We start from the raw sequence: 25,650 nt of genomic DNA, 5'->3' as shown, positions 1-25,650 counted from the left end.
AAGCACATCTTCCCATTGCAAGATAAAAGATCAAGTTGGCCAGACAAAAACCAAATATCGGAGAAGAAATACGAGGCTATAATAATCAAGCATGAATATGTTTTCATAGATCTGGTCATAAACTCACAATTCGTCGGATCCCAACAAAACAACGCAAAAGAAAGAGTTACATCATATTGATCTCCAAGATACCATTGTATTGAGAAAAAAACGAGAGAGAAAGCCATATAGCTAATGCCTATGGACCCATAGGTCTGATATGAACTACTTACGCATCATCGGAGGAGCACCGATGAGGATGGTGAACCCCTCCGTGATCGTGTTCCTCTCCGAAACGGGCTCTAGATTGGATTTCGTGGCTTCTGAAAATTGCGGCGGCTGAAACAACTTTTTGTCTACTTCCCTAGGGTTTTATGAATATTGGGACATTTCTAGACCTCAAAGGCGGTGGAGAAGGCACCCGAGGGCCCCACTAGACACTAGGCTGTGCCAGGGGCTCACGCTGGGCATAAAATCCGATACCCAAACCCGAACCCGAAAAACCCGAACCCGAACCTGTATAACCCGAACGCGAAAAACCCGAACACAAATTTGGGTAGCAACTTTAGAAACCCAAAATTTATTTACGAAATTCGGGTTTACAGTCATGGTACCCGGAAACCCCGAAATTTGGAAAAACATGGGTGGAAATTGCTGGCTCCACACAAGGCCGAGCTCAACATAGCCTAAAGCCCGAGTCCCTCATGACCACATCACGTACAGGCCCCATCTCCAATTCTCCATAACAAGGCCCGATCCTATGGAATCAATTATGATTCCTCACATAGAAGCAAAATGTAGAGTCTTGAAGCTTGTTACCAATTGATGTTCCTTGTATCTAGGGGATCTCCTCACAATCCTTTGTCAATCCATTCATCGAACTTTTCCTGAATTATACATGGTAGAAATCATTTATCCAATGAAATATATGTTGTTATTAATTACCAAAACCACCTATGGAGAAATTGTCCTTTTAGCAGGGCTCAAGGTCATACAGATGTTTGGCTCGGGTGTGGTCGAGAGGAAATCCTTGATATTGTGTGTCATGATTCTAACTCATATGTTTTGACTAATGCAATAATTAGGCCGCTAAAAGAAAGAGCCATCCAAACTTGACATCAAGTGCATATATAATACTTTCAAAAGTCTTTTGGTTTTGCTAAACATCAAATGTCTGATCTTTTTATCGTGACAGTGAATTCCACGTAGCATGAGACCAAAGGTGGGGACAACGTGAGGAGCTGGAGCAACAAGCGTCGGCCACGCCGAGGCCGATCCAAGACCTCATCTGAGCCGGGGACAACATTGCGAGCAACAGGGAGCTGTGGTGTTTCAGATGGAGACGAGAAAGAAACTTAAACCCAGGATTATAGGGATGGCAGAGGGCGATGACCACAAATGACGGTGGGAGAATGTTGAGGTGAGGGTGAGCGACGAGGCGGGGCACATGTGGTGGAGGCCGACGGTTGGGGCGGGAAGGATGATGGCAGTTGCGTGAGAATGGATCGTTCATCTCGAAGACGATGGGAGGAGAGTGATGACCTTCAAGCCGTTGGATGCAAATCTAACAGACATGATTAAATCTGACCAACACATAATGTATTTTGAAGAATCAACACTCCCTATGTTTTCGTCATGAAAAACCTCAAAACCGAGGCTTAAGAGAAATGCAAATTGAAAGGTCATATTGTACTTGCGGGGAAAATGTGTGTACAACCATCACGTCGGACAAGTGTGAGCGTACGACACATCCACGCAACTGTGCACCATGCGGAAGGCACGTCCGTTTGGGTCCATGCGTTGTACCATCACTTTTATCCGTGCGGACCCAAACGGATGGTCGCGGAAGAAATGTATCGCCCATTGAAGTTGCTCTTGTAATGTTTTTTAAAGAATCAACACCTTGCCCCTACTGAACAGTGGCACTGAGACCTAATCCATACTTAAGAGTTGTTCGAGAACCCACCAGCTCCGGAAATCACAGGATCCACAGAGTACCAATTTCCTCGCTCTGTTTTCTTTAACTGCAGCTCCTGCTGCTCTGAAGCGGAGTCCCGTAGAGCGGAGGGGCTCCGAACAGGGCTTTAATACACCTAAAAAGTAGGATTGAATCATGGGAAGTTTAGCTTCTGTAGTCTACATCTCGTACTAGCTAGTCAGGGGTCCCAAACGAAAAGCTGATGGAGGGCGTCAGTTCCGTTTTAAATTTCTAATCAGGACAGCAGGTTGGGAGTCTCCGCGCGAGAGAGGATCAATAATTGATCATCCCGTTATTATATTGTTACAGGCACATCTAGGGGCGGGTCAGCCGCACTGATAACAACCAATGCGAAAATATGGCACGGCAGCGTGTCGTTTTCTCGACGACGTCGTAGCCGGATAAGGTCCCGATCGACCCCACCACCCGGCCGCACACAGGAATTGTCGAACGAGAGAGACGATCATCGAACGACCCAACCCCACCTCCAGCGCGACGAGCCGTGACGCTCACGCGCCGAGCCAGCGCCATCTAGTATATACGTACGCAATATTAAGTAAAACCGGCACCGTCTCAAAAAATGAATAAAAACCGCACGAAGCGACGAAATGGTACTAGTGTAACTGTGGGTGGCCGTGTAGCCCGCCAGCCAAATAAATGCTTGGGCGTCGACCGACGCCGATGGCACGTCCTAGGGCAGCGTTGCCGGCCGGCATGCAGTTCGGACGGAGCGAGCAAGGCTGGCATAGTGGCATGTGAAGCCCCGTGGTGGCAGTGGCACCGATGCAGTGCTGCGTGGTGGCACGTACGTAGTGTCCGTCGGCCATGCATGTCAGCCGGACGTCTCGCAGCGGCCAGCTGCCTGCCGTCCTGTCCACCCAGACCAGCGGCCGTGGCGCATTGGCACGTCGGCTGACCGCGGCGAGGTGCGCGACGGTTCGAGCCTGCGCACCTGGCGCCGAGCGCCTAGCTCGCTACACATCTCTGCGCGCTGCAGTGCTGCCTGCAGCAGACACGCATGGCATTTCCAGCACCATGCGGAAGTCACGCGAGGCTAGAACCGTCATTCCAATCACAAGATAGTCTTATCTGCTTCCGGTCCCTCTCTCCCTGCTGCGCGGGCCCGCCCACTAGACCATGCCCCTATAAAATCCAACCTGCACCAACCAACTCACACAAACTCCAAATCCATTTCCCTCCTCACAACTCGCACTCCTCCCTCCGCCAAAGACCGGTGGTTGAGGCGTCACGGTAAGCGCGAGGCGCAGACGAGTGCGCCATGGCCGGGAGCGCGAGGTCGGCGGCCGCGAAGCACGCGTACCGGATGTTCACGCCGTCCCGGAGCGCGGCGGCGCTGGGCAGCCCCGGCAGCGCGGCGGACGAGTTCGACGAGTCAGACGTGTGGGGCTCGTTCGGCGACTCCATGCCCCCGGAGCTGGCGCGCGCGCGCCCGATCCCGTCGTCCGCCCGCGCCGGCGGCCGGAAGAAGCCGCTGGACCATGCCGGCGCCGTGCCCGGGTCGCTGCCGATGAGCATACCGGACTGGCAGAAGATCCTCGGAGGCGAGTACAGGGACCACTACGCAGGCGAGTGGGAGCTCGACGGCGACGACGACGACTACAGCAAGCTAGGCGCCGGCTGCCGGAGCGGGTCGGTTGTACCGCCGCACGAGCTGGCGTGGCGCAGCCGCGCCGCGTCCCTGTCGGTGCACGAGGGGGTGGGGAGGACGCTCAAGGGGCGCGACCTCAGCCGCGTCCGCGACGCCGTCTGGAAGAGGACCGGCTTCGAGGACTGACCGGAGAGCATGCATGCATGGAATGGCATGGCATGGCTCGTTCGTCGGCGGTTAGCGCATTATGCACCGCAGTATGGGCATGAAACGAGATAATTAAACTACTAGGTGTTCGTCTCGCTTGGGGACATCTTTTTGTCATGCGTAAGAACAGGAAAGCAGATCGTAGTAGCGAAGGCATGCGATCCTGGCGGAAGGAGAGCGGGTGGGTGTTGGTTCGTCCATGGCGTGACAAAATTCACGGGCACCTTCCATGGAGGAAAAGGCTAGGTTGGTTGGTCAGGCGTCGGCGTGCGTATTTTATTTTATTTGTTTCGTTCGAGTATGGGTAGTTTAAGCTTTTTTTGCAGTGGGGTGTACTGCTGTTTCTGGGCGAAGTTGCGGAACCGAGAAGAAATGCTTGCCTTTGCCGGCCATCCCGTTTTCATGATACATGAGCATAAATGGTAAAGAGATTGCTTTTGGTTGAGCTTTACATCTTTGAGATGTGACAAGTTTACTCGCATTTTCTTGGAAAATATTGCATACGCACATACATCTACCTCTATCAACATATGCAGACCTGATAAATTGAAACAAAACTATCCAATAACATGTTCGTTACTTCAAAAAATAACATATTTACTGATAGTTTTTTCTTATATATAAAATGAAGTTATAACTTATAAACGATACCGTGTCCCTACTGAACAGTGAGCACGCACTAAGCCACTGACCTGATCCACACTTAATGTACCTAAAAAGTAGACTGAATTCCTTAGAAAAAAGTAGACTTAATCATGAACAAAAGTAGACTTAATAACGGAACAAAAAGTAGACTATATCTCGTACTAGCTAATCAGGCTCCCAAACAAAAAAGCTCGGTTTTAAATTTCTAATGAGGACAATAGGTTGAGACTCTTCATACAAGAGAGGATCAATAATTGATCAAAAATGCTACACCTACGAAGAGCCACGTAAACCTTTCATCCATAACCAATCGCATAATTGATCATTCCGTTATTATATTATAACAGGCACATCTAGGGGCGGGAGCTACACTGATAACAACCGATGCGAAAATATGGCATGGCAGCGTGTCGTTTTCTCGACGACGTCGTAGCCGGATAAGGCCCCGATCTACCCCACCACCCGGCCGGCCCCATGCCGCACACAGGAATTGTAACTGTGGGTGGCCGTGTAGCGGTGTGTAGCCCGCCAGCCAAATGCTTGGGCGTCGACGCCGATGGCACGTCCTAGGGCAGAGTTGCCGGCCGGCATGCAGTTCGGACGGGGCGAGCAAGGCTGGCATGTGATGTGAAGCCCTCTGTGGTGGCACCGATGCGGCGCTCCGTGGTGGCACGGTTCCAGCCTTCGCACCTGGCGCCGAGCTCGCTAGAGGTCTCTGCGCGCTGCAGTGCTGCCTGCAGCAGGCACGCATGGCATTCATGGGGGGCGCGTCGCCGCATTTGCAGCCACTCAGCGCCGTCGTACCACGAGCAGAATATACCACGCATCCAGCGACGAGCGGTGCACTAACTACGGACAACGCATGCAGCGCGTCAGCGCCACTGCGTGCGCGCTCAGCGCATCCAAGTGGTTTTGTCCCGGGCAGCCCGATCGTCATCGTTTGCTTGGTTTCTGGCACCCTGTGGGCGATCCGGCCCCGGCCCCGGCGCCGGCGCCGCCGCTGGTTTCCGCGGCGGTCGCAGGTCAGTGGGCGGGGAGTCAGTCAGGTTTGGGGTTGTTACGGCCGGTCCCACGAGGCCCGGCCGGGCTGAGATATCTAAAGCGGGACGGCGTCGTAATAAAAACCGGGCCGGCGTTCCGGCCGTCGGGTGCCCGAAACGGCAACGATTTCCCTGACGTCGACGCCATGGGGGAACGGATATTTCCATGCAATGGCCGTGACAGTTTTGTTTTAATTCGCCGCCGAGGTGGAGCGCCCTGCTTGTACGTATAGCACGCATATACTAGTATATATATACGGAGTGTATAATACTGCAGTCACCGTGTTGTCATAAACGGCTTCTATGTCGACAGTAGCCGCCGCAACCAAATTGTCGTCGCCATGCCATCACACTTGGGAAGCGTTTCTTCTTTGTCCAAAAGCAGACGCCGTCGATGTATATGTACATCGGTCGGTCTCTGGTGTGGTCACCAAGCACCGTTGAGGCGGCAGGCAGTTTGTTCTACCCACTGGGATCTGGTTTCTTACCTTTTGACAAACGGACGCGTTAATTGAGAGCTACGCATGAAATGACGAGGAATGATGCTCCATCTCGTCAGGGCTCACCCAAAATGTCGCACCATTACGTTACCAGGCATCCTCTAGAACATGAAATACCAAATCTATCAGAGCATTTTCCTTTTGCTAACCATAGTTGCAGACAGGTGCCGTCGCTAGCTGCGGGGCACAGGAGGCTTGTTCCGCTTCTGGTACTGATGGCGACGCGCGCTCGTACCGATTCCTCACTGATTGCTGATTATCGGCGACGGTGGCCGACAAATCTTTTCGGATTGAAACGAAATGCTCGATCCCTTTGCGTGCAAAGGTAGCGTCGGCAGGACTAGCTGGCTTGCACGGAAAACACGCAGAGATGATCAGACTTGGCACGTATCGATCGGTTTCAAAACAGCCATTTGGCCCCATCCGGCGACAAGGCCGTTCTTTCCATGACGATAATTTTGAGCGTCCCTTGCTGCTTGGATGCCGATCTCGACATTATTAGCTGGAGCGATTTTCTGGGCAAACGGGTACTATTCGGGTTGTCAGTCACTAGCTGCAGGAAAAAGGAGCTGTCAGTCACTCCCTGATGCATGCCCGGGCGCGCCTAGGCGAACTGTTTGCATAATTGCATTGCACCAGCGCGTACCACGTAGCACAGTTCTATTCTACCCACTGATTGGAAGGGCGACCCTGCTGATGACAATGTTTCACCGCATCTTTTGTTTGTTTCAGATTCAGATGAGAGGATGATTTGCGATCACAGATAAACTGGAGGAATGGACATGACAGTTTGACAGCGCTAGATTCGTTTGCTAGAGTATTTATTTTGCGGGAGAGATACATTTTACAGCTTGGTTCAGACCAAGACAGGCAGGGTCAAGCAAGTGGGCTAGCAACAGCCAGACACGGAGGCTGCTCGATATCTGGCACTGCCAAGGCGTTGTTTTCGCAGGGTCGCCTTCTGAACTACGAGAAGCAAGACGTACCACTCCACCAATAGATTTTCAGGCCGGGAAACGTGGACGGGGATGCGTAGCCTGTCATTTTCAGCAAAAAGAAGCGTCCATCTCACACAGAGTCCGACAGTGGTTGACAAACACGGCCCGAGCAGCATATACCAATGTCAATCCATCCATCCATCTATATCTTCAGAGACATCGCAAACTGAACCTTCCAGAAAACAGAAGTTAAACGAAAGAAAATATCTTGCACCCTCTGAGATATACTTATCGGTTTGCATAGAATTTTAAATATTTGCTTCATGGCACCAATTTATCCCTTGTTCAATTATTTTGCCCCAGGGCCTTATAGTGTCTTTCACTGTTCAGCCTAGGAACATACGTATGAGTACTTGAGAATGGTAGGTAGCATGCACTTCAGAGTCTTTTTCATGCAGGGCGCCATGTTGCTCCAACCATGCAGTAATTTTGCTTATCGGCAACCCACAAATTTCTTTTCAAAGGACCATATTCAACTCTGACCACATACATTTTAACAACAACTCAAATCAAGTGAAAGAAATTCGTGTAAACACGATTAATTTCATAAAAATACGATAAATTTTATTACATTTACATACTAGTCCGTCTCTAGAGGTATAATTAATACCTAATCTAAATTATTGTCGGTGCTACTTACCTGTATCCGGCCATGAACCCCGAGAACTGAAACTTCGCCTTCTCCAGCTCTATGTCAATGCTCTCCAACTCCAACTCCAACTCCGTAACCTCTTCCTCCAGAGACCGGACAAACGCAGATGTCCATCTCCACGTCGCCGTCAAGCGATTAATCGGCCAACGTTGTTCAGCCCACCGAGCTTGGCGTCGAAGAAAGGGGAGGAGCGGTGGCCTTCCTAGGACCAAAGCGATGTCGACATCCTATGCACTACTCTTCGTCCTTGTTGGTTGATACGTCTTCAATGAATCTATTTTTTTATTGTTTTATGCTATTATATTATTAATCTTGGATGCTTTCTATGCATTTATATGTTGCTTTATATTATTTTTGATAACTAACCTATTAACTCAGTGCCTAGTGTGAGTTGCTGTTTTCTGTGTGTTTTTGGCCTTTCAGGAAATTAGTACCAAACGAAGTCCAAATGCAATGAATTTTTTGGTGATTTTTTTGATAAAAATAAGACCTGGAAACTTCGGAGGGAGATCGGAGGCCACACGGGGTGGGGCCAAGATAACATGGCGTGCCCAAGGGGTGGCCGCGTCCTGATGGCTTGGGACCACCTCCCGGCGTCTCGTGACCTAATTCCACTCCTATAAATCCTATTATGCTGGGAAAACTCCAGTGAGCTACCCGAAATAATTTTTTCGCCACCACAAGTCTCTATTCCGCCATGATCCCATCTGGAGCCCTGTTCCAATGCCATGATGGTGGGAGATCGATCATGGAGGGCCTCTACATCAATCTTACTGCTCCCATGGTGATGTGTGAGTTGTTTAACACAGACCTACAAGTCCGTAGTTAGTACCTAGATGATTATCTCTCTCTATGTTCTTCAATGCAAAGATCACCGCGATTTCCGCGATGATCTATCTTATGTAACCCTCTTTGCGGTGTGTTTGTTGGGATCCGATGAATTATGGGTTTATGTTCAGATTGTTCCTGAAAAGTATTGGAGTCATCTCTGAATTCTTATATGCATGATTATGATAGCTTCGTATTTCTCTCCGACCTATCGGTCTGATTCGACCAACTAGATTGATTTATCTTTAGTGGGAGTCGTGCGTTGTGATGGGTTCAATCTTGCGTAGCCTGTCATTTTCAGCAAAAAGAAGCGTCCATCTCACACAGAGTCCGACAGTGGTTGACAAACACGGCCCGAGCAGCATATACCAATGTCAATCCATCCATCCATCTATATCTTCAGAGACATCGCAAACTGAACCTTCCAGAAAACAGAAGTTAAACGAAAGAAAATATCTTGCACCCTCTGAGATATACTTATCGGTTTGCATAGAATTTTAAATATTTGCTTCATGGCACCAATTTATCCCTTGTTCAATTATTTTGCCCCAGGGCCTTATAGTGTCTTTCACTGTTCAGCCTAGGAACATACGTATGAGTACTTGAGAATGGTAGGTAGCATGCACTTCAGAGTCTTTTTCATGCAGGGCGCCATGTTGCTCCAACCATGCAGTAATTTTGCTTATCGGCAACCCACAAATTTCTTTTCAAAGGACCATATTCAACTCTGACCACATACATTTTAACAACAACTCAAATCAAGTGAAAGAAATTCGTGTAAACACGATTAATTTCATAAAAATACGATAAATTTTATTACATTTACATACTAGTCCGTCTCTAGAGGTATAATTAATACCTAATCTAAATTATTGTCGGTGCTACTTACCTGTATCCGGCCATGAACCCCGAGAACTGAAACTTCGCCTTCTCCAGCTCTATGTCAATGCTCTCCAACTCCAACTCCAACTCCGTAACCTCTTCCTCCAGAGACCGGACAAACGCAGATGTCCATCTCCACGTCGCCGTCAAGCGATTAATCGGCCGACGTTGTTCAGCCCACCGAGCTTGGCGTCGAAGAAAGGGGAGGAGCGGTGGCCTTCCTAGGAACAAAGCGATGTCGACATCCTATGCACTACTCTTCGTCCTTGTTGGTTGATACGTCTTCAATGAATCTATTTTTTTTATTGTTTTATGCTATTATATTATTAATCTTGGATGCTTTCTATGCATTTATATGTTGCTTTATATTATTTTTGATAACTAACCTATTAACTCAGTGCCTAGTGTGAGTTGCTGTTTTCTGTGTGTTTTTGGCCTTTCAGGAAATTAGTACCAAACGAAGTCCAAATGCAATGAATTTTTTGGTGATTTTTTTGATAAAAATAAGACCTGGAAACTTCGGAGGGAGATCGGAGGCCACACGGGGTGGGGCCAAGATAACATGGCGTGCCCAAGGGGTGGCCGCGTCCTGATGGCTTGGGACCACCTCCCGGCGTCTCGTGACCTAATTCCACTCCTATAAATCCTATTATGCTGGGAAAACTCCAGTGAGCTACCCGAAATAATTTTTTCGCCACCACAAGTCTCTATTCCGCCATGATCCCATCTGGAGCCCTGTTCCAATGCCATGATGGTGGGAGATCGATCATGGAGGGCCTCTACATCAATCTTACTGCTCCCATGGTGATGTGTGAGTTGTTTAACACAGACCTACAAGTCCGTAGTTAGTACCTAGATGATTATCTCTCTCTATGTTCTTCAATGCAAAGATCACCGCGATTTCCGCGATGATCTATCTTATGTAACCCTCTTTGCGGTGTGTTTGTTGGGATCCGATGAATTATGGGTTTATGTTCAGATTGTTCCTGAAAAGTATTGGAGTCATCTCTGAATTCTTATATGCATGATTATGATAGCTTCGTATTTCTCTCCGACCTATCGGTCTGATTCGACCAACTAGATTGATTTATCTTTAGTGGGAGTCGTGCGTTGTGATGGGTTCAATCTTGCGTAGCCTGTCATTTTCAGCAAAAAGAAGCGTCCATCTCACACAGAGTCCGACAGTGGTTGACAAACACGGCCCGAGCAGCATATACCAATGTCAATCCATCCATCCATCTATATCTTCAGAGACATCGCAAACTGAACCTTCCAGAAAACAAAAGTTAAACGAAAGAAAATATCTTGCACCCTCTGAGATATACTTATCGGTTTGCATAGAATTTTAAATATTTGCTTCATGGCACCAATTTATCCCTTGTTCAATTATTTTGCCCCAGGGCCTTATAGTGTCTTTCACTGTTCAGCCTAGGAACATACGTATGAGTACTTGAGAATGGTAGGTAGCATGCACTTCAGAGTCTTTTTCATGCAGGGCGCCATGTTGCTCCAACCATGCAGTAATTTTGCTTATCGGCAACCCACAAATTTCTTTTCAAAGGACCATATTCAACTCTGACCACATACATTTTAACAACAACTCAAATCAAGTGAAAGAAATTCGTGTAAACACGATTAATTTCATAAAAATACGATAAATTTTATTACATTTACATACTAGTCCGTCTCTAGAGGTATAATTAATACCTAATCTAAATTATTGTCGGTGCTACTTACCTGTATCCGGCCATGAACCCCGAGAACTGAAACTTCGCCTTCTCCAGCTCTATGTCAATGCTCTCCAACTCCAACTCCAACTCCGTAACCTCTTCCTCCAGAGACCGGACAAACGCAGATGTCCATCTCCACGTCGCCGTCAAGCGATTAATCGGCCGACGTTGTTCAGCCCACCGAGCTTGGCGTCGAAGAAAGGGGAGGAGCGGTGGCCTTCCTAGGAACAAAGCGATGTCGACATCCTATGCACTACTCTTCGTCCTTGTTGGTTGATACGTCTTCAATGAATCTATTTTTTTTATTGTTTTATGCTATTATATTATTAATCTTGGATGCTTTCTATGCATTTATATGTTGCTTTATATTATTTTTGATAACTAACCTATTAACTCAGTGCCTAGTGTGAGTTGCTGTTTTCTGTGTGTTTTTGGCCTTTCAGGAAATTAGTACCAAACGAAGTCCAAATGCAATGAATTTTTTGGTGATTTTTTTGATAAAAATAAGACCTGGAAACTTCGGAGGGAGATCGGAGGCCACACGGGGTGGGGCCAAGATAACATGGCGTGCCCAAGGGGTGGCCGCGTCCTGATGGCTTGGGACCACCTCCCGGCGTCTCGTGACCTAATTCCACTCCTATAAATCCTATTATGCTGGGAAAACTCCAGTGAGCTACCCGAAATAATTTTTTCGCCACCACAAGTCTCTATTCCGCCATGATCCCATCTGGAGCCCTGTTCCAATGCCATGATGGTGGGAGATCGATCATGGAGGGCCTCTACATCAATCTTACTGCTCCCATGGTGATGTGTGAGTTGTTTAACACAGACCTACAAGTCCGTAGTTAGTACCTAGATGATTATCTCTCTCTATGTTCTTCAATGCAAAGATCACCGCGATTTCCGCGATGATCTATCTTATGTAACCCTCTTTGCGGTGTGTTTGTTGGGATCCGATGAATTATGGGTTTATGTTCAGATTGTTCCTGAAAAGTATTGGAGTCATCTCTGAATTCTTATATGCATGATTATGATAGCTTCGTATTTCTCTCCGACCTATCGGTCTGATTCGACCAACTAGATTGATTTATCTTTAGTGGGAGTCGTGCGTTGTGATGGGTTCAATCTTGTGTAGCCTGTCATTTTCAGCAAAAAGAAGCGTCCATCTCACACAGAGTCCGACAGTGGTTGACAAACACGGCCCGAGCAGCATATACCAATGTCAATCCATCCATCCATCTATATCTTCAGAGACATCGCAAACTGAACCTTCCAGAAAACAAAAGTTAAACGAAAGAAAATATCTTGCACCCTCTGAGATATACTTATCGGTTTGCATAGAATTTTAAATATTTGCTTCATGGCACCAATTTATCCCTTGTTCAATTATTTTGCCCCAGGGCCTTATAGTGTCTTTCACTGTTCAGCCTAGGAACATACGTATGAGTACTTGAGAATGGTAGGTAGCATGCACTTCAGAGTCTTTTTCATGCAGGGCGCCATGTTGCTCCAACCATGCAGTAATTTTGCTTATCGGCAACCCACAAATTTCTTTTCAAAGGACCATATTCAACTCTGACCACATACATTTTAACAACAACTCAAATCAAGTGAAAGAAATTCGTGTAAACACGATTAATTTCATAAAAATACGATAAATTTTATTACATTTACATACTAGTCCGTCTCTAGAGGTATAATTAATACCTAATCTAAATTATTGTCGGTGCTACTTACCTGTATCCGGCCATGAACCCCGAGAACTGAAACTTCGCCTTCTCCAGCTCTATGTCAATGCTCTCCAACTCCAACTCCAACTCCGTAACCTCTTCCTCCAGAGACCGGACAAACGCAGATGTCCATCTCCACGTCGCCGTCAAGCGATTAATCGGCCGACGTTGTTCAGCCCACCGAGCTTGGCGTCGAAGAAAGGGGAGGAGCGGTGGCCTTCCTAGGAACAAAGCGATGTCGACATCCTATGCACTACTCTTCGTCCTTGTTGGTTGATACGTCTTCAATGAATCTATTTTTTTATTGTTTTATGCTATTATATTATTAATCTTGGATGCTTTCTATGCATTTATATGTTGCTTTATATTATTTTTGATAACTAACCTATTAACTCAGTGCCTAGTGTGAGTTGCTGTTTTCTGTGTGTTTTTGGCCTTTCAGGAAATTAGTACCAAACGAAGTCCAAATGCAATGAATTTTTTGGTGATTTTTTTGATAAAAATAAGACCTGGAAACTTCGGAGGGAGATCGGAGGCCACACGGGGTGGGGCCAAGATAACATGGCGTGTCCAAGGGGTGGCCGCGTCCTGATGGCTTGGGACCACCTCCCGGCGTCTCGTGACCTAATTCCACTCCTATAAATCCTATTATGCTGGGAAAACTCCAGTGAGCTACCCGAAATAATTTTTTCGCCACCACAAGTCTCTATTCCGCCATGATCCCATCTGGAGCCCTGTTCCAATGCCATGATGGTGGGAGATCGATCATGGAGGGCCTCTACATCAATCTTACTGCTCCCATGGTGATGTGTGAGTTGTTTAACACAGACCTACAAGTCCGTAGTTAGTACCTAGATGATTATCTCTCTCTATGTTCTTCAATGCAAAGATCACCGCGATTTCCGCGATGATCTATCTTATGTAACCCTCTTTGCGGTGTGTTTGTTGGGATCCGATGAATTATGGGTTTATGTTCAGATTGTTCCTGAAAAGTATTGGAGTCATCTCTGAATTCTTATATGCATGATTATGATAGCTTCGTATTTCTCTCCGACCTATCGGTCTGATTCGACCAACTAGATTGATTTATCTTTAGTGGGAGTCGTGCGTTGTGATGGGTTCAATCTTGCGGTGTTACATCCCAGTGACAGAATTGGACATGCCACGTATTGTATTGCTGCCATTAAGGATAAAATGATGGGGTTTCTTCATATTAGTTGAGTTTACTTTGTCTACATCATGTCATCTTCCTTCAAGCATTACTCTATTTTTACTTAATACTTCAGATGCATGCTGGATAGCGGTCCATGAGTGGAGTAATAGTAGTAAGTGTAGGAAGTAGTCGATCTACTTGCTTATGGCGTGATGTCTATATGTGTGATAATTTCTGTGAATAAATATTACATAACTATGCGATTTTATATCAATTTACCATCAGTAATTTGTTTACCTACCGTATGCTTTCTTCGAGTGAGAAGCCTCTAGCCAAAACTATGGACCCGGGGTCTTCACAAATCATATTACAAAAACACTGAAAATATTGCTACACTTTATTTACCGTTATTTTACTTTTATATTTACATTATCTATCTATCACTACTTATCGCTTGCAAGTAACAAGTTGAAGGGGCTTGACAACCCTCTTGCTCGCGTTGTGTGCAAGTGTTTGTTATTTTGTTGTGTAGGTGCTAAAGACGGGCATTTGTGTGGTTATTCTATTGGTTCGATAACATTGGTTCTCACTGGGGGAAATACTTATCTCTACCGTGTTGCATCTCATCTCCTCTTCGGGGGAAATCCAAACGCAGTTTACAAGTAGCATGAAGAATTTCTAGTGCCATTGTTGGGGAGTATTACCAAATTCTTATCAAGTACCTTCACACAAATTACAATTCACTTGTTCTACTTTTTTACTTGTCTTTATATTTTCTTGCTTAAAAATATAAATAATACAAAAATATTTATCTTTGCTAGTTTACTTGTTTACTCGCTTTGCTTGCTACTTTCCTTATCTTGCTTGCTAGTTTACTTGCTTTGCAACTATGGGTCAAGATAGTAACAAGTTGTGTGATTGCTCAGGTACTAATAATAATGATTTTATTAGTACTCCTATACCACCTGCCACTAGTGCGGAGTTTTATAATATTAATGTTGCCTTGCTAAATCTTGTTATGAAGAAACAATTTTCCGGAAGTTCTAATCACGATCTAGCTTCACATCTCAATACTTTTGTTGAATTATGTGATATGCTAGATAAAAAAGATATGATAATGATGTAGTCAAATTGAAATTATTTCTTTTTTATTAAGAGATAAAGCTAAAGCTTGGTTCTCATCTTTATCTCGTAATTGTATTGGAACAATAGATAAGTATAAAGATGCTTTCATGACCAAGTATTTTCCTTCTGCTAAGATTATCTCTCTTCATAATAAAATTATGAATTTTAAACAACATGAGCAACAACATGTTGCACAAGCATGAGAGATAATGAAATTGATGATTAGAAATTGTCCCACTCATGGCTTAAGTTTATGGATGATTATACAAAATTTATATGCGGGACTAAACTTTGTGTCTAGAAATCTTATATATTTTGCTGCTCGTGGTACCTTTATGGAAGTGACATTGGGAGATGCTATAAATCTTCTGGATAATATCATGAAAAATTATTCTCAATGGCATAATGGGCAAGTTCCAATTGGTAATAAGGTAAATTTTGTTGAAGAAATTGCCACCTTGAGTGATAAGATGGATGATCTTATGAACATGGTTGCTAGTAAACACGCTCATATTGATCCCCATGATACGTCTTTATCTACCTTGATTGAGCAAAAATAATGATGCTATAGATGTGAACTTTATCTTTCGAAATAATTTCGAAAAAATGCTTATGAAGGAAATTTCAATACTAGACCGTATCCCGGTAACTTCTCTAATAATTATTGTAATTCCTATGTAAATTCTTCTACTACTAATAATAGGATAACCTCTGGTCTTACAACACAATTAAATAATTTATTAGTTCTCAAAAGATTGTAAACACTATGGTAGAAGAAAAGGTACATAAAATGGACGACATGGCTAGGAATATGGATAGGATTGCTCATGGTGGGGAAACTCGTAAAATAGAAAATTGCCACCTAATCATGCTATTATTGAGTCCATTAAATCTATCCAAGTGTGTGTTAATGAAACTAAGGAGTGGATCGCTAGGTTGAGAGCAAAGCGAGAGTTCTTAGAAAAAGCTCTTACACCTGGTTTTTACCGTAGTCATGATGAGGGTCTTAAAATGATTCACTACTAGGGAAAACCTTATAGGTAGAATGTTACTAATAGCGCTTGTTATGGTACATGCGCTAGTGCTAAGTACTAGTAGCGTGCAGATGGAAACACGCTACTGGTACACTTTATCAGCAGCACTAGACCATGTGTAGAATGCTACTGTTAAGTGGGCCAAAGAGTACCCCCGGTGTCAGCATATATTAGCAGCGCTCCCGGAAAAGAAGTGCTACAGCTAGTGCTGTATTTGTAGCGTGTTTCTCTCGACATGCGCTACAAATATGTTTCTACCGTTAAGATTGTGGGTCCACTTATCATCAACGCGTATATTTTTGAAGCACTACTGCTAGTGTAAATATCAGTGGCGCGTTTCCCATAAGCGGCGCTATTGCTAAATTCGTATGGTTAAGGTTGTGCGGAATTGTCCTAGGCAATTGTTAACAAGATCGGTAATCATTATTGCAATTTTATATGAGGGAGAGGCAAAAGCTAACATACTTTCTCTACTTGGATAATATGCACTTATGATTGGAACCTTAGCAAGCATCGACAACTACTAAGTATCATTAAGGTAAAACCCAACCATAGCTTTAAAGTATCAAGTCCCCTTTATCCCATACGCAACAACCCCCTTACTCGTGTTTATGCTTCTGTCACTCAAGCAACCCACTATAAGCGAATCATGAAGGTATTGCAACATGCTACGGCAACAAAAGTCCTTCCTTGGCGCTAGGAATTCTTCTTGTTACTTCCCTGGTTTGTGTCGGTTTTTCCCTTGAAGAGGAAAAGGTGATGCAGCACAGGAGCAGTAAGTATTTCCCTCGGTTTGAGAACCAAGGTATCGATCCAGAAGGAGGGTCTCGTCAAGTCCAGAGTACCTACGCAAACACAAACAAGCTTGCACCCAACCCTTCAAAGGGGTTGTCAATCCCTTCAAGATTGTTTGCAAAGTGAGATCTGAAGGCGGAAAGTGCAACGAAGTAAAAAGTGTAAGGCTGAAAATATGGTGTGGAGTAGACCCGGGGGCCATAGTGTTCCCTAGAGGCTTATCTCAAAATAGCAAATATCACGGTGGGTGAACAAATTACTGTCGAGCAATTGATAGAACTGCGCAAAGTCATGACGATATCTAAGGCAATGATCATACATATAGGCATCATGTCCGAGACAAGTAGACTGATACTTTCTGCATCTACTACTATTACTCCACACATCGACCGCTATCCAACATGCATCTAGTGTATTGAGTTCATGACGAACAGAGTAACGCCTTAAGCAAGATGACATGATGTAGAGGGATAATCTCAAACCAATGATGAAAACACCATCTTTTTACCCTTGATGGCAACAACATGATGCGTGCCTCGCTACCCCTTCTGTCACTGGGTGAGGTCACCGCACGGTATGAACCCAAAACCAAGCACTTCTCCCGTTGCAAGAATCATAGATCTAGTTGGCCAGACAAAACCCACAACTCGAAGAGAATTACAAGGATACGAAATCATGCATAAGAGAGATCAGAAGAAACTCAAATAAGATTCATAGATAATCTGATCATAAATCCACAATTCATCGGATCTCGACAAACACACCGCAAAATAAGATTACATCGGATAGATCTCCATGAAGATCATGGAGAACTTTGTATTGAAGATCCAAGAGAGAGAAGAAGCCATCTAGTTACTAGCTATGGACCCGTAGGTCTATGTGAACTATTCACGCATCATCGGAGAGGTCATGGTGTTGATGAAGAAGCCCTCCGTGTCTGAATCCCCCCTCCGGCAGGGCACCAGAACGTGCCCAAGATGGGATCTTGCAGAGACAGAAGCTTGCGGCGGCAGAAAAGTACTTTTGATGATCTCCTGAATTTGTTTGGGATTTTTAGGGAATATATAGGTGCAACCCCTAGGTCAGAGGGCGCCTAGGGGGCCCACAAGCCTGTGGGTCGCGGGCTACCCCCTGGCCGCGGGGTGGGGGCTTATGGGGCCCCTGAGGCTCCCCTGCCTTGGCTCCCAAGCTTCCTGATCTTCTTCTGTTACGAAAAAAAACTTTTCGGGGATTTTCTTCCATTTGGGCTCTTTCTCAAATTCTCTTGTGAAAGGGGTCAAAAACATGGAAAAAACAGGAACTGACACTTGGCACTGAGTTAATAAGTTAGTCCCAGAAAATATATAAAAGGCATGCAAAACACCCAAAGTTTGACAAGATAATAGCATGAAACCATCAAAAATTATAGATACGTTGGAGACGTATCGAGCATCCCCAAGCTTAACTCCTGCTCGTCCTCGAGTAGGGAAGTGATAAAGAATGATTTTTTGATGTGGAATGCTACCTAGCATAGTTGTCCTTTGCAACTTCTTTCACGTGACATGAATGTTCAGATCCGTACGATTCGAAACAATAGTTTGCTATTGACATGAAAACAATAATACTTCAAGCAAACTAGCAAATTAATCATGAACTTTCAAAATAACAAGGCCAATGAAAGTTATCCCTACAAAATCATATAGTCTGGCTATGCTCCATCATCCTCACACAACTAATGTAAATCATGCACAACCCCGGAATTGGCCAAGTAATTGTTTTCGCACTCCTACTTTCTCAAAAAATTTATAACTGTCACGCAATACATGAGCGTGAGCCATGTATATAGCACTATAGGTGGAATAGAGTTTGGTGGTGGTTGTGAGACAAAAAGGAGGAGATGGTCACATTGACTCGGCGTATCAAAAGGCTTTGGAGATGCCCATTAATAGATATCAATGTGAATGAGTAGGGATTGCCATACAAGATATGCACTAGAGCTATAAGTATGTGAAAGCTCAAAAGGAAAACTAGTGGGTGTGCATCCAACTTGCTTGCTCACGAAGACCTAGGGAAATTTTGAGGAAGCCCATCATTGGAATATACAAGCCAAGTTATATAATGAAGACTCCCACTAGCATATGGTAGTGACAAAGCAAGAATTTCTCAATCATGAAGAATATGGTGCTATTATGAAGCACAAGTGTGGAAAAAGATAGTAGCATTGTCCCTTCTCTCTTTTTCTCTCTTTTCTCTTTTTTTCATTTGGGCTCTTAGGCCTCTTTTTTCTTTTTTTTTCTTTTCTCTCTTTTTTTCTTTTTTTCTTTTTGGGCTCTTTGGCCTCTTTTTTTATTTCCTCACATGGGACAATGCTCTAATAATGATGATCATCACACTTTTATTTACTCACAGCTCAAAATGGTGATGACTCTATAGGAAATGCCTCCGGCAGTGTACTGGTATGTGCAACGATCTAGCATGGCGTATGACGTTGAAACATCTCGCTAGCTATCTTACGATCATGCAAAGGCAATATGAGAGTGACGGCACAAGTCATGAGACAGAACGGTGGGAGTTGCATGTCAATATATCTCGGAATGGCTATGAAAATGCCATAGTAGGTAGGTATGGTTGCTGTTCTGAGGAAGGCATATGGTGGGTTTGTGCACCGGCGAGAATTGCGCGGCACTAGAGAGGCTAGTAATGGTGGAAGGTGAAAGTGCATCTATACCATGGACTCACATTAGTCATGAAGAACTCACATACTTGTCGCAAAAGTTTTTATTAGTAATCGAAACAAAGTGCTAAACACATACTCCGAGGGGAAGTTGGTAGGTGTTAACCATCGCGCGATCCCGACCTCAACACAAAGGATGACAATCAATAGATCAATTATGCTCCGATTCCTAACAAAACGGTTCACCATACGTGCATGATACGGGAATCACTAACTTCAACACAAGTATTTCTAGATTCACAACACCTTACTAACATAGCTCTTAATATTACCAAATCCACGTCTCAAAACTAATTGATAAGAATCAAAACTTCTCTTTCTACTCAATGCACATGAAAATGGATGTTTTTGCATCCTCTTTGGGTACCTATAACATTTGGGACTACTTTCATAGCATAAGCCAAGTACAAAATCACGCACCGCCATGCTCTAAAGATATAAGTGAAGCACAAATAGCAAAAGTATCTAGCTCAAAAGATATAAGTGAAGCACAACGAGCAAAAGTATCTAGCTCAAAAGATATAAGTGAAGCACTATGAGCATTCTAGCAAAATCACGATGAGTGCATGTCTCTCTCTCTCAAAAAGGTGTGCAGCAAGGATGATTGTGACACAACAAAAGCAAAAGACTCCTAAGATACAAGACGCTCCAAGCAAAACACATAACATGTGGTGAATAAAAATATAGCTCCAAGTAATGTTACCGATGGATTGAAGACGAAAGAGGGATGCCTTCCCGGGGCATCCCCAAGCTTAGGCTTTTTGGTGTCCTTGAATTGGCTTGGGATGCCTTGGGAATCCCCAAGATTGAGCTCTTTACACTCTTTATCTCTTTGTCCATGAGAACATCACCCAAAACTTGAAAACTTCACAACACAAAACTTAAACAAAAACTCGTGATAACATTAGCACAAGAAAACAAACTACCACTTCTTTTGGTACTATAGAAAACTTGAATTCTATCTATATTGGTGTTGGGCTACTGTATTCTTACTTTTCCATGGCTAGTACCCCCCGATACTAACCATAGTTTCATCAAAACAAGCAACCAATTCAACAAAAACAGAATCTGTCAAAAACAGATCAGTCTGTAGCAATTTGTATACTTCGTATACTTCTGGTACCTCAAAAAATCTGAAAAATTACGACGGCCTGGGAAAAAGGCATATCAACCAGCATCAAAAATAATAAACTCAAAAGATTTTTCTGAATAAAAATGAAAAATCATCTCGTGAGCAAAAAGTTTCTGTCTTTTTCCAGCAGGATCAAACAACCATTACCAAGACTAGTCATAAAGGTTTTGCTTGGCTCAAACACAAAAAGAAACACAAAAAACACAATCACAACAGAATTGTGATGGTGTTGACGCAACAAAACAGAAAGAAAAAGATAAATTCATTGGGTTGCCTCTCAACAAGCGCTATTAATTAACGCCCTTAGCTAGGCATAAAAGCGATAGAATCACGTATCGTCGTCTTTGGTGCTCAAACCATAAGTAGCGTGATCACTTATCACCTTAAGGTTTTCATCTTTCTTGCTAGAAGATTCAACACTACTTTTAGGAACAAAAACAGACTTGGTGATTTTATTGTGGGCAAAATTTGGAGTATTCTGCACAGCGGCAAAAGCAAAAGCCAAGTTGGTTATAACATCCTCTAGTTTGCCAATCCTAGCGGAATCATGACCTAGATTTTCGTTAACTGTAGGTTCCTTCTCCTTTAAATTTTTCAAAACCATTCCCACCTTGGATCCGTACTGAGTGATTTCATTGTGGATCTTTTTATCCAAATTCTCAATGAGTTCTATCGTAGCAACTTTATTTTCAATGAGGTCCAGCCTACGCATCACATGTTCCAGAGTTAAGGTAGTTCCATTAACCAAGAGTGGGGGTGAGCCTACCAAATTTATTACCGCTCCGTAAGAATCAACGGTATGGCTACCCAAGAAATTTCCACCTACGATGGTGTCAAGAATATACCTATTCCAAGGAGAAACACCCACATAAAAGCTGCGAAGCAAGACGGCAGTGGATTGCTTATGAGTGGATCTACTCCGAGCATTGCAAATCCTATCGTGGTTTTGTCACGGCAGATGTCCTCGTGAAAGGACTTAGTGTTGGAGCCATCGCACCTTGGTGGCGACTCAAAGGGGTTGAACGGGAGCGAGACAGAGATTTACCCAGGTCTGGCCCCTCGTGAGGAGGTAAATGTTGGGTAACGTAGCATAAATTCAAAATTTTTCCTACGCATGTTCAGATCTTCCTATGGAGAGACCAGCAACGAGAAAGGGGTAAGAGCATCTTCATACCTTTGAAGATCTCTAAGAGGAAGCGTTTGCTAGAACGCGGTTGATGGAGTCGTACTCGCAGCGATTCCGATCTAGTGCCGAACAACGGCACCTCCGCGTTCAACACACGTGCAGCCCGGTGACGTCTCCCGCACCTTGATCCAGCAAGGAGGAGGGAGAGGTTGGGGAAGAAGACCAGCAACACGACGGCGTGGTGTTGGTGGAGAGACGAGGTCTCCCGGCAGGGCTTCGCCAAGCGCCGGGAGAGAGGAGGAGGGAGAAGTGCGGGCTGCACCGAGGGAGAGGGAAAACTGTGTCCTCCAAAGGCCAAAAGTACCCACTATATATAGGGGAAGGGGAGAGGGGGTGCCACCCCTAGGGTTCCCACCCTAGGGGGTGCGGCAGCCCTCCCAGATGGGGGGTGTGGCGGCCAGATGGGGAGGAGGGGGTGGCGCACCCCTCTGGTGGGCCTAAGGCCCACCTAAGTTAGGGTTCCCCCCTCTTTTTCTTTCCCCTGCGCCATGGGCTGAGTGGGGAGGCGCACCAGCCCAACTAGGGGCTGGTTCCCACCCCCACTTAGCCCATCTTACCTCTTGGGGTTGCAGCCCCCCTTCGGTGGTCCACCGGGACCACCTCCGGTGGTCCCCGTGGTCCCGGTACGTTACCTGTGATGCCCGAAACACTTCCGGTCTCCGAAACCATCCGTCCTATATATCAATCTTTACCTCCGGACCATTCCGGAGCTCCTCGTGACGTCCGGGATCTCATCCGGGACTCCGAACAACTTTCGGTAATCTCGTATAACAATTCCCTATAACCCTAGCGTCATCGAACCTTAAGTGTGTAGACCCTACGGGTTCGGGAGACAGGCAGACATGACCGAGACACCTCTCTGGCCAATAACCATCAGCGGGGTCTGGATACCCATGGTGGCTCCCACTAGCTCCACGATGATCTCATCGGATGAACCACGATGTCAAGGATTCAATCAATCCCGTATACGATTCCCTTTGTCTGTCGGTATAGAACTTGCCCGAGATTCGATCGTCGGTATACCTATACCTTGTTCAATCTCGTTACCGGTAAGTCTCTTTACTCGTTCCGTAGCACGTCATCGTGTGACTAACTCCTTAGTCACATTGAGCTCATGATGATGTTCTACCGAGTGGGCCCAGAGATACCTCTCCGTCACACGGAGTGACAAATCCCGATCTCGATTCGTGCCAACCCAACAGACACTTTCGGAGGTACCCGTAGTGCACCTTTATAGTCACCCAGTTACGTTGTGACGTTTGATACACCCAAAGCACTCCTACGGTATCCGGGAGTTGCACAATCTCACGGTCGAAGGAAAAGATACTTGACATTAGAAAAGCATTAGCATACGAACAACACGATCTAGTGCTAGGCTTAGGATTGGGTCTTGTCCACCACATCATTCTCCCAATGATGTGATCCCGTTATCAATGACATCCAATGTCCATGATCAGGAAACCATGATCATCTATTGACTAACGAGCTAGCTAACTAGAGGCTTGCTAGGGACACATTGTGATCTATTCATTCACACATGTATTACTGTTTCCTGCTAATACAATTATAGCATGAACGATAGACGATTATCATGAACAAGGAAATATGATAATAACCATTTTATTATTGCCTCTAGGGCATATTTCCAACAGTCTCCCACTTGCACTAGAGACAATAATCTAGTTACATTGTGATGTATCGAACACCCATAGCATTATGGTGCTGATCATGTTTTGCTCGTGGAAGAGGTTTAGTCAACGGGTCTGCAATATTCAGATCCGTGTGTACTTTACAAATATCTATCACTCCAGTTTGGACATGGTCCTGGATGGAGTTGTAGCGGCGCTTGATGTGCTTCGTCTTCCGGTGAAACCTGGGCTCCTTGGCTATGGCAATGGCTCCAGTGTTATCACAGAAGAGTGTCATAGGACCCGACGCGCTTGGAACCACTCCAAGGTCGGTGATGAGCTCCTTCATCCAAATTCCTTCATGAGACGCTTCTGAAGCAGCTATGTACTCCGCTTCACATGTAGATGCTGCCACGACTTCTTGCTTGCTGCTGCACCAGCTCACTGCCCCACCATTCAACACATATACGTATCCGGTTTGTGACTTAGAGTCATCCGGATCTGTGTCGAAGCTAGCGTCAACGTAACCCTTTACGACGAGCTCTTCGTCACCTCCATAAACGAGAAACTTTTCCTTAGTCCTTTTCAGGTACTTAAGGATATTCTTGACCGCTGTCCAGTGTTCTGCACCAGGATTACTTTGGTACCTCCCTACCAAGCTTATCGCAAGGTTTATATCAGGTCTGGTACACAGCATGGCATACATTAGAGAGCCCATGGCTGAAGCGTAGGGGACAGAACTCATCTTCTCTCTATCTGCTGCCGTGGTCGGCGACTGAGTCTTACTCAATCTCATACCTTGCAAAACTGGCAAGAACCCTTTCTTTGAGTTTTCCATATTGAACTTCTTCAGTATCTTGTCAAGGTATGTACTTTGCGAAAGACCTATGAGGCGTCTTGATCTATCTCTATAGATCTTGATGCTTAATATGTATGCAGCTTCTCCAAGATCCTTCATTGAAAAACTCTTGTTCAAATAGGCCTTTATGCTCTCCAACATCTCTATATTATTCCCCATCAATAATATGTCATCCACATATAGTACGAGGAAAGCTACAGAGCTCCCACTCACTTTCTTGTACAGACAGGCTTCTCCGTAAACCTGTATGAACCCAAACGCCTTAATCACCTCATTAAAGCGAATGTTCCAACTCCGAGATGCTTGCACCAGCCCATAGATGGAGCGCTGGAGCTTGCACACTTTGTTAGCACCTTTAGGATCGACAAAACCTTCTGGTTGCATCATATACAACTCTTCCTTAAGATTCCCGTTAAGGAACGCTGTTTTGACGTCCATTTGCCAAATCTCATAATCATAAAAGGCGGCAATTGCTAACATGATTCGGACTGATTTCAGCTTCGCTACGGGAGAGAAAGTCTCTTCGTAGTCAACTCCTTGAATTTGTCGAAAACCCTTTGCGACAAGTCGAGCTTTGTAAATGGTTACATTACCGTTTGCATCAGTCTTCTTCTTGAAGATCCATTTATTTTCTATGGCTCGCCGTTCATCGGGCAAGTCCACCAAAGTCCATACTTTGTTCTCATACATGGATCCTATCTCGGATTTCATGGCCTCAAGCCATTTGTTGGAATCCGGGCCCGCCATCGCTTCTTCATAGTTCGAAGGTTCACCGTTGTCTAACAACATGATTTCCATCACAGGGTTGCCGTACCACTCTGGTGCGGAGCGTACCCTTGTGGACCTTCGTGGTTCAGTAGTAACTTGATCCGAAGCTTCATGATCATCATCATTAACTTCCTCTTCAGTCGGTGTAGGCACCACAGGAACAACTTCTTGCGCTGCGCTACTTTCCTGTTCGAGAGGGGGTGTAATTTCCTCATCAAGTTCTACCTTCCTCCCACTTACTTCTTTTGAGAGAAACTCTTTCTCTAGAAAGGATCCGTTCTTGGCAACAAAGGTTTTACCTTCGGATCTAAGATAGAAGGTATACCCAATAGTTTCCTTAGGGTATCCTATGAATACGCATTTCTCCGCTTTGGGTTCGAGCTTTTCTGGTTGAAGTTTCTTCACATAAGCATCGCAGC

At 45.1% G+C, this 25,650-nt stretch overlaps 1 protein-coding gene across 1 annotated transcript; it reads left to right on the top strand.

Moving 5' to 3' along the window:
• The first annotated feature begins 2,992 nt into the window (after positions 1 to 2,992).
• On the top strand, positions 2,993 to 4,284 carry LOC123430542. The gene has a single exon (XM_045114406.1). It carries the CDS (start codon positions 3,297 to 3,299, stop codon positions 3,810 to 3,812), a length of 516 nt encoding a protein of 171 aa, XP_044970341.1. The 5' UTR covers positions 2,993 to 3,296; the 3' UTR covers positions 3,813 to 4,284.
• Positions 4,285 to 25,650: the final 21,366 nt, after the last annotated feature.

The sequence above is a fragment of the Hordeum vulgare genome, chromosome 2H (assembly GCF_904849725.1).
Source record: "Hordeum vulgare subsp. vulgare chromosome 2H, MorexV3_pseudomolecules_assembly, whole genome shotgun sequence".
NCBI classification, from domain to species: Eukaryota; Viridiplantae; Streptophyta; class Magnoliopsida; order Poales; family Poaceae; genus Hordeum; species Hordeum vulgare.
The sequence above is the reverse complement of the archived record's forward strand: the minus strand, read 5'-3'. Positions and strand labels throughout refer to the sequence as shown.

Bases quoted from the DNA above. Each gene is read 5' to 3' on its own strand.
- LOC123430542 (XM_045114406.1), top strand. From the start codon at position 3,297: ATGGCCGGGAGCGCGAGGTCGGCGGCCGCGAAGCACGCGTACCGGATG.